The sequence below is a fragment of the Rhincodon typus genome, chromosome 22 (assembly GCF_021869965.1).
Source record: "Rhincodon typus isolate 14 chromosome 22, sRhiTyp1.1, whole genome shotgun sequence".
In the NCBI taxonomy this organism is placed as follows: domain Eukaryota; kingdom Metazoa; phylum Chordata; class Chondrichthyes; order Orectolobiformes; family Rhincodontidae; genus Rhincodon; species Rhincodon typus.
Genome location: NC_063353.1, coordinates 34,232,761 through 34,246,465, shown reverse-complemented (window position 1 = coordinate 34,246,465; position 13,705 = coordinate 34,232,761). Strand labels below are relative to the sequence as shown.

General features: G+C 40.4%; 1 protein-coding gene across 1 annotated transcript in view; it reads left to right on the top strand.

The window, feature by feature from the left end:
• Nucleotides 1–13,705, top strand: part of LOC125485739 (staphylococcal nuclease domain-containing protein 1-like) — a 45,750-nt gene that overhangs the window by 18,037 nt on the left and 14,008 nt on the right. Inside the window, exons 2-4 of the mRNA XM_048609984.1 lie at nucleotides 426–575; nucleotides 4,901–5,021; nucleotides 11,621–11,702. Of these exons, the coding sequence (XP_048465941.1) occupies nucleotides 426–575; nucleotides 4,901–5,021; nucleotides 11,621–11,702 (353 nt within the window). The remainder of the gene's footprint in view (nucleotides 1–425; nucleotides 576–4,900; nucleotides 5,022–11,620; nucleotides 11,703–13,705) is intronic.

Below are 13,705 nucleotides of genomic sequence, written 5' to 3'. Positions count from 1 at the left end.
GGAGTCACATGTAGGTCAGACTGGATAAGGATGGCAGATATCATTTCCTGGAGAACATTTAGTGAACCAGATGGGTTTTTATGACCGTTAACAGCAGTTGCCATTAGAGTAGCTTTTCTTAATTCTAGATTTTTGTCAAATTCAAACTACTATCAATCATCGTCGGAGTTGAACCCATAATAGGTTGAGGTTCTGGATTACTAGCCAGTGGCATTACCACTACACCGTTGCCTCCCCTAAATGTGATGTCAGCAACTGTGCTGTGTTAGGGTTTGTAAGTGCAACAGCATGGTGCTAAATGTTTCATTGCTGAAATCTTCTAGCTAATATGATTCAGTTGAGACTAATAACCTGTATATGCTGCAACGCATCTATTATCAAAGATGTTAACGTGGTGTAATTCTTGGATCTCTTCTGTCTCCTAGGTGCTGTCAGGTAGTGCAATCATTGTTCGTGGTCAGCCACGAGGAGGACCGCCACCTGAACGGCAAATTAACCTGAGCAATATCCGTTCTGGTGCCTTAGCACGACGTGCTGCTCCAAATCAACCTGAAGCCAAGGAAACACCCGATGAGGTAAAATCTTGTTTCTAATGTCTACCTGTTTGGGATGTGGCTTACATTATGGGATTACTTAACCAAAAAGCATCATGTTCTAACATAATTGCATCTGAACTGATTTAACCGAACAAGGCCAGGAAAGGTGGTATACAGATTTTGGTTGGGAAATGGTAAATGCGAAGGTGGATCACTTCTGACATATTTAAAGGATGTGTGCATATGCAATATTTCCTACAGCTGGAATATTAGCCTGATGTGTTGGGCTGTTTACACGTGGGAGATGGTCATTACCATCAATTTACATGTAAAATCTCATGTACAGTAAGTGTGTTGATCAGAAGCATTGTGCTTTAGCTGAGTGTTTTTAGTTTAATTTTTGTATTAAAAAATACGTTTCACAGTTTGGTTAAATTGGGAGATTTTCAACATTAAGTTACTAAACATTTATTGGCCATTTATGTTTAAAGGCTTCCAAGTGTGGAAAGTACAGGAGAACAAACTGAATACAGAGCCTGAAATAGACATTTTAGGAAGTGTCTTGAGCTGTCAAGGTTGTGTTTTATCATGAGAATCTGTAGAAACTGATGAGGATAATAACATTTGAGGTTTTAACTAAAACTTATTGCAATAGCTGAAAATACAAAATATTCATTGCTTTGTACTTGCATGACATTCAGTTTGGTGTTGTACTAGTGCACTGATGTTATCCTATCTCATTTGAACACAGATAAAATGAGACGCTGGTCTTGGTCATGTGTGTGTAAACAAGAAAGAAAGCACTTTGAGATATCCAATTTTGGGAGAAAGGTGTGCAGTTATATTGAAAAGGAAAAGGTAGTCTGAGCTGGATGGATAGAGGGAAGATGGGAAAGAGTGGTAGCAATGGAGAGAAGCAGGCCAGGGATGAGATTTGAGGAGAAAAAGTAGCAAGGGGATGTGTGAAAGTAGGAAGGGAAGAGTGGGGCACAGGCTAAGTAATAATTGGCATTTGACAAGCCGGTGCAGGCACAATTGGATGAAATAGCTATCTTCTCTGCCGTAACACGTCTGTGATTCTGTAATTGGGTTGGGGGGGGGGGGTGGGGGGGGAGGGGAGGTGGTAAAAGGGTTGCGGTGGCAGGAGACTAATGCTCTTTTGTAAACATACTGGGAGTGATGTATGATGATTAGAAAGAACTTATTGTAAAGTTTAATCTCAGCAACTGTCTGGAATAGTCATTATACATTTTTGAGGTTTATTGTTGATGATAATTATTTTCCTAAAGATTGTTGTTGACCAGACTTAAACCCCCTCAAGATATATTAAAAAGGTAGCCTAGATCCTAACTTTTTCTTATTTTAAAGGTGTGTAAGTCACTGTGTTCCAACTGCAGTTCAATTGGCCAAACTACTTCAAACCAAACACCCTTTATTTTTACACGAGTTAAAATACAGAAACAAGTAAAAGAACTGGCTTAATTGAAATGCTTAACAAAATACATAAAGTGAATACTCCTATTATGAGTGGACCACTGATGCCTTACATTTAGTTAAAGCTTTACAGCCTCAAAACGGAGCACCCATGAAGCATTGTGATCCATTAGCATCAGCAGGATTGGATTCAACCACAATCTGTAACATTGTGGCGTGATTACCATATTATTTTATTCTTTTACTGGTTTTAAAGGCTTTACTGATCCTGTCTTACCATTAATGCAAAATTTGTTTATTTTACCTTTCAATTTCAATCTTGATTGATCATGGTTGATTTGTTCCCTTTCTGGAATTGTCCTTACTAGAACGTATCTGTTTTTTGAATCATGAACTGTGTTCTTGAATGTTTGCCATTGTTCTTGACCTGTCTTTTCTGCTAAACTTTCATTCTCTAATTGAATGCTAAATTCTCCAAAATTATGGTCAAAATTTCCTAGGGGCTCTTTTACACTGAGGTCATTTAAGCTTGCCCATTACTGGATTTAAAATAGCCTGATCCCTGTTTGGAGCCACAACATATTATTCTAGGAAACTGTCTTGATTACACTCCAGGAAGTAGAGAACAGAATCCATCCGCTGAATTATACTATCCAGTACCACTACTGTGTTCCATTTCCCCCTCCCATGTGGGTGGCTTTTACAGTTTGTTCCATCCATCGTGCAGTCCCCACTTATGCCCACAAAGCTTGCATGAACCTCATAATTGTTGGACAGTTACAGGCGCAAAGGCTCCTTGGAAGCTAGCCTTGCTGTCCCTCTCTCTGCCTCACCTGCAGTCACGTTCACACCCCCCAGGTGCTTGATCACAAATCAAATTTGTATTTGATTAGCCTAGTCTGAGGGGAGTGACCATGTCCTGAATCAGCGTCGGGGTAACTGTCCCCTCGCTGATGTGGCATGATGCCTGCAGCTTGGACCTCAGCTCCTTACCTCAGTTCTGAAGTTTTTTCAGTTGCATACATCTACTATAGTCACCTTGATGTACAGGGGCTCCCACGTGCTGCTGCAGCAACACGTCACCTATCCTACCGTAAGTATTGCATTTAACTTACTTAATTAATCACGCTATAATCACTCCTTTTTACACTTTGTTATAATTTTACAGTTTCTAAAAACAACAGGGATAAATCATCCACATTAAAACCAAAACCTGCAGGTGCTGGAAATCTGAAGCAAAAACAGAAATTACTGGCAAAACTCAACAGGTCTGGTAGCACCTGTGGGAGGAAAGTTAAAGGTGTCACCAAACCCCATGTTAACTCTGCTTTTTTTCCCCAGCTGCTGCCAGACCTCCTGAGTATCAATCTTGTACTTGACAAGCTACTTTTAGGAAAATAGAGAAGGAAAAGACTAGAGACCTGAACACAGGAGACCCAACTTTTGCTTGAAAGATTAGAAATATTCATCAATCCTGCTCATCAGTTGGGTGCTTTTGCTGCTGTCATGATTTGGTTTGTGATGTGACTGTACTCCTGCTCTCACTGTAGGTAGGCCTCTTGATCCGCACCTTTTATCCTCTGCTGCTTACCTCTACATTTGGATTCTTACTACTTGCATTAACCTTTATTACAAATATTTCATTTCTTCTTTACATTGTATTCCCACTTTGAGCCAAATTATCTGACATACTCACTCGACCTTTGTCTCAGTCACGCAAAATCTCTGCTCACAGTGTCCTTATTAACTTTATAAATGTTGGTTTTGCCCTTCAATTGGTATTGTTGCGAATGGTTCTGATGCGTGCAAGATAAAAAGCTATGGGAGAAATTTTTGAGCATAGTTCTGTGTTACCAAATTATTATTTAGATTTACTATTTGCGTTATTATAGAACTTAATTGCTCAATATAATGGTATTATTGGGTATATGCAGCAAACAGTTGAATTGTTTTAAGTTTTGAGCAACGTTATATAACAGTTGTATGGCTTTTTCATCTTGTGATATGACATTTTCTTTTGTGGGGGTGTATAGTCATCTGAAGACACATCAATGACTTTTGAGGTGTCTTGCACTGATGTTTCTTACTTTAATCACTTTTGGAAGTCTTTTGCATACAGCTAAATGCGATGCAGGATATGTCGTAAAATGTTGAAGCCTTTTTTGTAAATGTTTACATGCGTTTATGGGATGATCAATGCTCTTAATTGAGAAAGAAGACTGAAATATGCATCAACTGTACCTGTGCTTGGATCTTAGATATTAAAACCCACCACTTTCTAATGCAAGGTGAAAGTGCAACCAAATGAACCAAACTGATGCAGATAATTGACTCAGAGATAGTAGGAACTGCAGATGCTGGAGAATCCGAGACAACAAGGTGCAGGGCTGGATGTGTTCATCCAGCCCTGCACCTTGTTGTCTCAGATAATTGACTGTTGTCTTCAAAAGTCCAGAGAAGGCTGTCTTCCCTTTAATGAGCTAATGCTGTTTAACGTGAGCAATTGCTGGGTATGGTTTGCCACCTGTATTTTGCTCAATGTTAGCATTACATAAACCATAAACATTGATCTAACACACCTGTCTGATTTGATTTCAGAAATTTTAATTGACTTATTGTTTCCCTTTTAAGAGTGTATTTATTGTCAATTACGTCTGGCAATGTTATTCATTTTACCTTCGTTGTTCTGAAACACAAAATGCCAGGGAAACTCAGTAGGTTTGGCAGCATCTGTGAAGAGAAACAGAGTTAACCTTTCAGTTCTGGTATGACTGCACTTCTGAGTCATACAGACTCAAAACGCTAACTCTGCTTCTCTCTCCACAAATGCTGCCAGACCTGAGTTTCTCCAGCTTTTTCTGTTGCAGACTTCCAGTTTCTGCAGTATTTAGGTTTCATAATTGTTGTTGTTCATGTACTTTTCTTTACAGCCCTGGGCTTGGCCAGCACGAGAGTTTCTCAGGAAGAAACTGATTGGAAAAGAGGTCTGTTTCACCGTGGAGTACAAGACTCCCCAGGGTCGTGAATATGGAATGGTTTACCTGGGCAAAGGTTAGTGAGTTATTCGTTATTCTTTATTCAAGTTCAGATTTTGAGTAAATAGCATCAAGTTGTCGTTGTCTCTGTCTCAGTCGTAATGTTTTGGGGAAGAGAGGAGCATTACCTGGTGAATTTATCCCCAATCCTTGGGTCTGTGTAACCTTTATGATCTAGCTGGTGTTAATACTGGACAGGGCAGATCCCAGACTGAAATCTGACTTGAAAGACTCCAACTTTATTGTGAACAAGAGTCTGCAGCAACGTTTACTGCAGTTTCTCTTGCTGCTGTGTGGAAATCTTTTGTGGCGGCAGCCTCCAGAAGTGACCATCTGTGTACCATTGATACGTGGGGAGCTTTCCAGATGCGGTACGGCCAAATGTTTGTCTGCATGTGTACGTTAACGTGAAAACACTTAGTAGATTAAGAAAAATGTGATAGTAGGATAGACAGTTTGGAAAGTTTTAATGGCAAACACCAGACAAAGATTCAAGCTTACACTGTCCCTTTAACTCCAGCAATATCTTTGCAAATACCCAACCCCAGCTAAGAGTTGCCACTATCTCCAAACCAGGACTTCATGGTGAGGCTGCCACAATACACAAATAGGAAGAGTTTAGAGGGATATGGGCCAAATACTGGCAAATGGGACGAGATTAATTTACGGTATTTATTGGCATGGACGAGTTGGACCTAAGTGTGTTTCTGTGTACGTCTCTATGACTCTATCTGCAACTGGCTTCCTTTCACCGTGTTTGTGCATATTCACGAGATGAATTTTCGTCACCTAAAACCGCAAGCAAAACTGATTCTTCCTTTAACTTTAGAACAAGCGTATGACTTCCTTAAACTCAATTTCTAGTAGAATTGTAGGACTTCTTATGAGACAATTTTCAACTTTGCCCTTCACGCTTTGAAGTGGATGCTGACTCCCTTCTGGATTTTTCTGTGTCCCTGGACTTGTAATTAGGTAACAGCACAGTTCTTTTCTCCCCTTACCTTTTTTCCTCTCGACTATTAACCCCCGTCTCTTCACTTGAAACCTCATTAAAGTACATGCAAACCAACAGGCCTCCAGACTTCTTGCAAGTAAAAGCACTCAAAAATGAATTTAAAATCAGTCTCCCTCTTTTTAACACACAGTACAAAAAATAAATTCAACTTATGAGATGTACATTGTTCTTAATGCCAGTATAAATAACACCACCTTTTCACTGTTGTGTGGCAATAATGTCATATCCAAAAATTTGCCCCCCCCCTCCCGTATGAAAATAAACCATGGATCTTTGTCTGCGTGTCAAGAGTTCAGATTCTCATAAGTAACTTGTTCAGCAACCTTACTGTCAATCGGGTTTTAACTATAATTTGCATTTCTTGTCTTCAGATTCTTAGTATCCAATATTTTGGACCACTTCCAATAATTCTTTGATAACCATCTGCCATGGTGGGGTTAGGGGGAAGACAAGGGCCTGATGGTTTAAAGGCTGGATTGTTAATCCAGAGACCCAGGGAACCCAGGTTCTGGGGACCGAGGTTCAAATCTTGCCACAGCAATTAGTGGAATTTGAATTCAATTTAAAAAATGTGGAGTTAAGACGCTAATAATGACCATTGCTGATAGCCAGAAAAACTCATCTAGCTCATTAATGTTGTTAAGGGAAGGAAATCTGTCATCCTCATTTGCTCTGGCCTACATGTGACTCCAGGTACACAGCAATGTGGTTGACTCTCGGCTGTCCTCTGAAATTGATGGCAAAAATGCTGGCAAGCCAGCAACATCCACATCCCACAAATGAATAAAAAAAGTAAGGAACAGGTTGAGGGTTTTTCGAATGAGACACAATTCGGATTCTAGAGAATAGTCATTCATGGTATCAGTCTCTTACACGTTGTTGCAGACCATCCTTCGTTCTTGTCTCAGCCACCTCTTGCTCAGAAACTGTTGCATCTCAACCTTTCTCAGTTTTGATTAAAGGCCATTGACCTAAAATGTTAACTTTGTTTCTCCATAGATGCTGGCTGGTCTGTTGAGTGTTTCCAGCATTTTCTGTTTCTGTTCCAGAATACTACTTGCACAGTTGCTACATTGGTTCTGCTTTAACTGGTCACTCAATGATGTGTTCTGTTGCCAAGTAACTGGCAGACGGTGCTGCTGTTTTTGCTTCTTTCTTTGTGTAATCAACATTTACCTGGAAATATGCCTATCATTCACCTACCCAACCAATAAATTAAATCATGGAATCCGATTATTTAGAAACTATCCTGATGTTTTTGCCTTTTTCTAGGCTGAAAATTTCATTACAAAAACATCTTGACGTCACTTGAGTTGTGCTGTAATTAATAGTCAACGTTTGGCACCTTGTTTTGGAACTTTGTATTTCATATTTCCCCTTTTGATACAGTTTACACCATATCAAAGTTGACGTCTCAGTTGCCTTGTTTCAATATAACATTTTCTTCTTAATTTCATGCAAGTAGACAAGAATTGGTGCAATTAATAGTGATTACAATGTAAAAATTCTCTGTGGCCCAGATATCAGACTCCCAAGCTATCAAACAAATCCTTTGGCTGGTGAATCAGTTCTCCTCCGTGTTGAGCACGGCTAATTAGAAGAAACACAAAATGTGGTAAGGGCATAGAATGTACTTTGGGTGGGGAATTTCTATGAACATCACCTTGATTCAGCAACGCCGCTGCTGACCAAGCTGGCCAAGTCATAAAGGACCTGGCTGTTAGACGTTGTCAACATCAGATGAGGGCATGAACGAGAGAAAAATGTAGTTGACCAGCTCCTCCACAACCTTTCCATCACAAATATATTTGTCCATGACAGTATAAATAGGAGAAATCACGCGACAAACCTTGAGGAGATGTTCCAACTTCACATTGAAGATAACTTTAGTTGTATTGTGTGGCACTACCAATTGCAAAATGCTGTAGACTTTGAATAGATCTAGCAACTGATGCCTGATCATTAGCAGGTAAATTGTATTCTATGACATTAAAATCTTTTCCTGGCACAAATACCATCCCACCATTATGATCACGCTGGGGAGCCACCCCTGGTTCAAAGAAGAGTTCAGGAGCACAGCACCAGGTATATCCAAAAATGAGGTGTCAGTTTCTGAAGGTTTAACATGGAATTATTTGGCAAATGGCGGAACCAGCATGTGATAGCTGGCCCAAACTGTTCCACTGTCAATAGATCTGATCTAAACTCTGCAGTCCTGCCACATCCAGGCATGAATGGTGGTGGGCAATTAAACTAACTGGAGGAGGAGCTTCCACAAATATTCCCTTCTTCAATGATGGAGTCCAACACATCATTGCAAATGACAAGCTGAAGCATTTGCATCCATCTCCAACTAAGATGTCCCCAGCAGATGACCCATCTCTGCATTCTTGAGGTCCCCAGCATCACCGATGCCAATCTTCCAATTTGGTTCACTCCATGTGACATGAAGAAACCGCTGCAGGCATTGGATGCTGCCACATTCTGGCAATAGTTTTGATGACTTGTGCTCCAAACTTATCACCATGTTGTTTCAGTACAGCTAAAGTACTGTCATCTACCTGGCTAATGTGGAAAACTGCATAGTATGTTCCGTTCACAAAAAGCAGGACAAGTTCATAGCAGGACAAGTTCATACCAGCCAATGGCCACCTTATCAGCCTACAGTAAAGTCTACAATTAATCATTAGTAAAGTGATGAAAGGGGCCTCTATCAAGTGTCACATACTTGAGCAAAAAGATGCTCATTAAAGCTCTGTTTGGGCTGCACCAACAAGACTTGGCCCCTGTGCTCATTCTTGATCCGATCACTAACAAAAGAGCTGAGCTCCTGAATCAAGTTGATGGCGACTGCTGTACAGATAAGTGACAAGAAACCTCTGGACCCCTCAAATACCAGGCCATGTCACGGACAACATTCCCCCCTCAGCCACTCCAATGTTTTGCACTCTGTGACCAGCATTGGTATGCCAATTGCACAATTATCGTCTGGTTCCTTCGTCACCGTACCCTGCGTGCATTGGAGGACTGCACAGCTGGTAAGAAGATTAAAGGGTGCATTGGTCACAAAAGGATCGCATCACCTTCCCATGATATTCAGTGATGTTACCACTGCTGAATCCTCCACAGTTAACATCCTCGTGGTACTATTCACCAGATGCTGAATTGGATCAGCCATTTAAATATTTTGCTACAAGAGCAGATCAGAGGCTAGGAATTCTGCAGCAACTAACTGGCGTCTTGCCTCCCCAATGCCTGCCTACCATCTACGAGGCACAGTTCAGGAGTATGAGGTAATATCTCTACATGCCTGGATGAGTGCAGCTCCAACAACACATGAAGTTTGTCAGCATTCAGGGTAAAGCAGCTTGCTTCATTGACACTCCAAACACTACCTCTGACATTTCTTCCCTTCTCCACAGTGGCAGGAGTATGTATCATTCACAAGATGCGCCTCTTCAAAGCATCATTCAACTTCAATATAGTTACCATTTAGAACGACAAGGGTGGCAGATATATCAGACCACACCACCTGCAAGTTTGCTTCCAGACCCCCCACTGACTTCACTTGGAACTGTGGCACTGTTCCTTCATTAGGTCAAAAGCCTCAAACTCCCATCTTGACAGCACTGCAGTTCAAGAATTCAGCTCACCATGACCTTTTCCAGGACAATTAGGGATGAGCAATATGTGCTGTCCCAGTCAACGATGTCCATATCCCATGAATGAACAAGAAAAATGCTATCACTGGAGCTTAAAAAGTTAATGCATTGATGCTTTGTTCAATTTGAATTTTCTATTGAAACTGCAATGTAATTTATTTAAAAATAAACTGTGCTCTTTAAAGAAACAAGTTCATATTTCAGATGTCATCAAAAAGTTGTCGTGTATATTAGTTGAATTGCTGGAAAAATATTATGCTACTCCAAAGCAAAGGCTAGCTGCTGAAAGTTTTCTCCTCCAGTGTAGTAATTTATCTAAGGAGCAGATTTGCTGCACCAGGCTGGCTGACCTACACTTAGTCCTACTTTGCTGAAACACACAGGTGGTACAAAAGTCTCCTTGCCACAATTAGAGTCCTACAGCATGGAAACAGACCCTTCGGTCCATCCAATCCATGCCGACTATGTTCCCAAACTAAACAAGTCCCACATCCTTGCCTGGCCCATATTCATCCAAACATTTCCTATTCACAAATTTATCCAAATGTCTGCTGAATGTTGTAACTGTATCTACCACTTTCTGTGGTTCATTTCATACTCAACTACTGTGTTTTAAAAAAAAACTTGCCCCTCATGTCCTTTTTACAATTTTCTCCTCCCACCTTAAAACTATGCCCTCTTGTTTCGAACACCCCCACCATACGGAAAAGACCCTTTGCATTTACCTTATTTATGACCCTCATGACTTTATCAACCTCCTACCCTCCAGTGAAAAAAGGACCAGTCTTTCCAGTCTATTTTTATACCTCAAACCCTCCATTCCTGGCAACATCCTGGTAAATCTTTTCTGAAACCCCTTCGGTTTAATAGTATCCTTCCTATAACGGGGCAACCAGAAGAGGCCTCACAAACCTCCTATACAACCTCAATGTGAAGTCCCAACTCTTACACTTAAAGGTGTGAGCAATGAAAACCAGTTTGCTAAACCCCTTCACAACCTTTAATCAACCTCTGATAGATCTGATTGAGATAGAGGCAGAGTTGTATATAACATGGCAGGTTTAAAAAACAATGAACTGCTGGAAGCATGCCATTAAAAGTACCATTCATGAACATTAAATTCAATATTTCTGGTGTAGATCTTTCTACCTGAGCCTGAGGATCTCGTTGAGCATCATTTTTGTTTTAAAAACGTGGAAGTGGGGAGAGAGCAGACATAAAGCTTGTTCTCATGCACTCCAATGCATGTGCAGAATGGCCATTGAAGTTTTTGTTCATTCCTCTAAATGCCTCCCTTCTGTCCCAGGTTCCAAAGTATCTGGACTTTGTGTCTTGGGTTTTCTCCACTCATCCATTGAACATACATCAGTGGCTTTGTTGCTGATTCACTCCTTTATAATTTTCCCTCCTTTTCCTCAGATGGAAAACTGCCTGGCTGTTAAAGCATCGATGTTTGGGGTTCACTGAGTTTCATTTTGTGGTTTAGTGTGGTTGGAATTCTTAAATTATCTCATTTACTGTTTTCAAGTTTCAAGGTGCCTGCTATACTGCTAATTGTTGATTTTTATCAGGTTGATTAGTTGTTAGATGTGGCTCCGTTGCTTCAGTGATAAATTTAAATATTTTTGCGTTTGGAATCTATTATTGTGGCACTTGATGCAAAAATGGATTTATTTTATAAGTCTGTTTGTGCGGAATAACAAAGGAAATGATCATGGGCCATTTGGCACATAATCAGGCGCTCTCGCACACCTATCATATCGATGTGTTGTGACCTTTAACTCGACCAATCCAATCTAGACATTTCTGATTGTATTAACTACTTCATTCCATTGCTGATTGATTCTTCATGCAAGACTATTACTTGGTTTCTCGATTACTGTTTTGTGAATCGCTGGGCTGTAAATCGTTTTTAATGTAATTTTTTTGATAATTCAGATACAACCGGGGAGAATATTGCGGAATCGTTGTTAACTGAAGGATTGGTTTCAGTCCGTAGGGAAGGAATTCGAGGAACAAAGTAAGTACTATTTTTTTTTAAAAGAGACTTTGAATTGGAAGGAATTTAAAACATCCAGTTTTCCTGTCCTCCATAATTTATAGTGAACTTCCAATTTGTTAATTTATCAGGACAATATTAAAATGTTACAATAAAATGACAACTATTGGCTTGAAATACCAACCTTTCCCCTCAGTCTATCTTTTCTGTCTTTTCTTCATCAAATATGGTTTGCTTTTGGGTTGATGAATGTGATTGCTTTAGAAATTCTGGGTGCTGGATTGTTGAGAAGTTAAAATGTCTTGGCATTACTACATCACTGACCCACTTACCATTATCACTTCCCAATTCACATCTGATTCATTTTTTGTGGCTGCAAACTATGGGGCCTAGCAGCATCAATGTTCCTTGATCTCTGAGACAGTTCGACAACTGACCAAGTTGGAACCCCTTGGAAATTAAAGCTTGCTGAGATCCCTTTTGAAGTTGCATGGAAGGAATAGAGATAGCATATGTTTATGTTGTTAATTCTTCTATCTTGCTGCCTTTAGACCCTGAGGAGATGATTTGAGGGAACCATTAGATTTCAAAATCAGCTTGATGGAAGAACTGCTAGTTAGATGTCATTTCCCAGTTTTGTCTGTAGTACTCTGCCACTCCCCATCAATGATCTGCAAACTCTTGCTGAGAACATTGATATACTGTCAAATATTTGACAGTGTTGCTTGTCTCAGATGTGAAAGTGACTTGCCCTGTTCCTGTAGGAATATGTCATCTCCAGTGATTTTACTGAAATTGGAAATTTCATTGTACAGGGAATTGATGGTGTGGGATAAAGATCTGTTTATCATTCACCACAGGTGTCGCACAGTATTGGAGACTTCTGTCTTTGTTTCATCTATGCCAATATTCTCCCTTCCAGTTAGATGCATGAATTTCACCTTAAGGTATAGAGCAATAGATGTATAGACCCCTTTGGTATGTCAAACAAACTGATATTTAATTGTAAGAGTCAAAGCAGTGTGTTATCTGGCTGTATATCTTTGTCTTTGGAGTAACTTGGCCAAGGCAGATTGCATTTTCATTTCCAGTTGAGTTTTGAGTAGCAATTGAAAGTGGTGTTTGTCTTGACATTTGTTCCATACTGTCCAACCCAATACCTCCTCTCTTTAGCCACTCCCAAACCTGTGTAACACTGTCACCTTGCATTTCCTCCTTTGCAGCTGACAACTCTCATTCCCACCCCCCCAACACTCCTAACTTGTTTTCATTTCCCCTACTAGACAGAGTGCATAATCTGTCATTTCTACTGACCAAATTTGACTTGCCACTTAAAGCCTGAAGGGGCAAATAAGGACATGAAACGTGCTCAACATTTAGAAAACCTAAAGGCAATTTATTAAACTTTTAAAAACAAAGTTGCTGGAGAAGCTCCGCAGGCCTGGCAGCATCTGTGAAGGAAAAAACAGAGTTAACATTTTGGGCCTGGTGACTCTTCCTCAGAACTGATGGTGGCTGGGAAAACGTCAGTTTATATGCAGAAAATAGGGAGGTGGGTGGGGTAGGGAGTAAATGATAGGATAGAGCCCGAAGAGAGAGACAGTTGGGGACAGACAAAGGAGTTGATCACTATCAAGCTGGGAGGGTCAATAGATAAGAGTGTGGAGCTGGAAGAACGCAGCATTAGAGGAGCAGGAAAGCTGACGTTTTGGGTCGGGACCCTTCTTCATTTCACCATCAGTTCTGAGGAAGGGTCACCGGACCTGAAACATTAACTCTGACTTTTCCTTCACAGATGCTGCCAGACCTGTTGGCCTTTTCCAGCAACTTTTTGTTCCTGATTTACAGCATCTACAGTTCTTTAGGTTTTTATTAAACTTTCAAACCTTGTCCTGTTTTGCATAATATTCAGTGGTATCCTTGAGGCAAGTTAAATCTGTTATGCCCTACAATAATTGGTATGTGAGATAACAAGGTGTAGAGCTGGATGAACACAGCAGGCCAAGCAGCATCAGAGGAGCAGG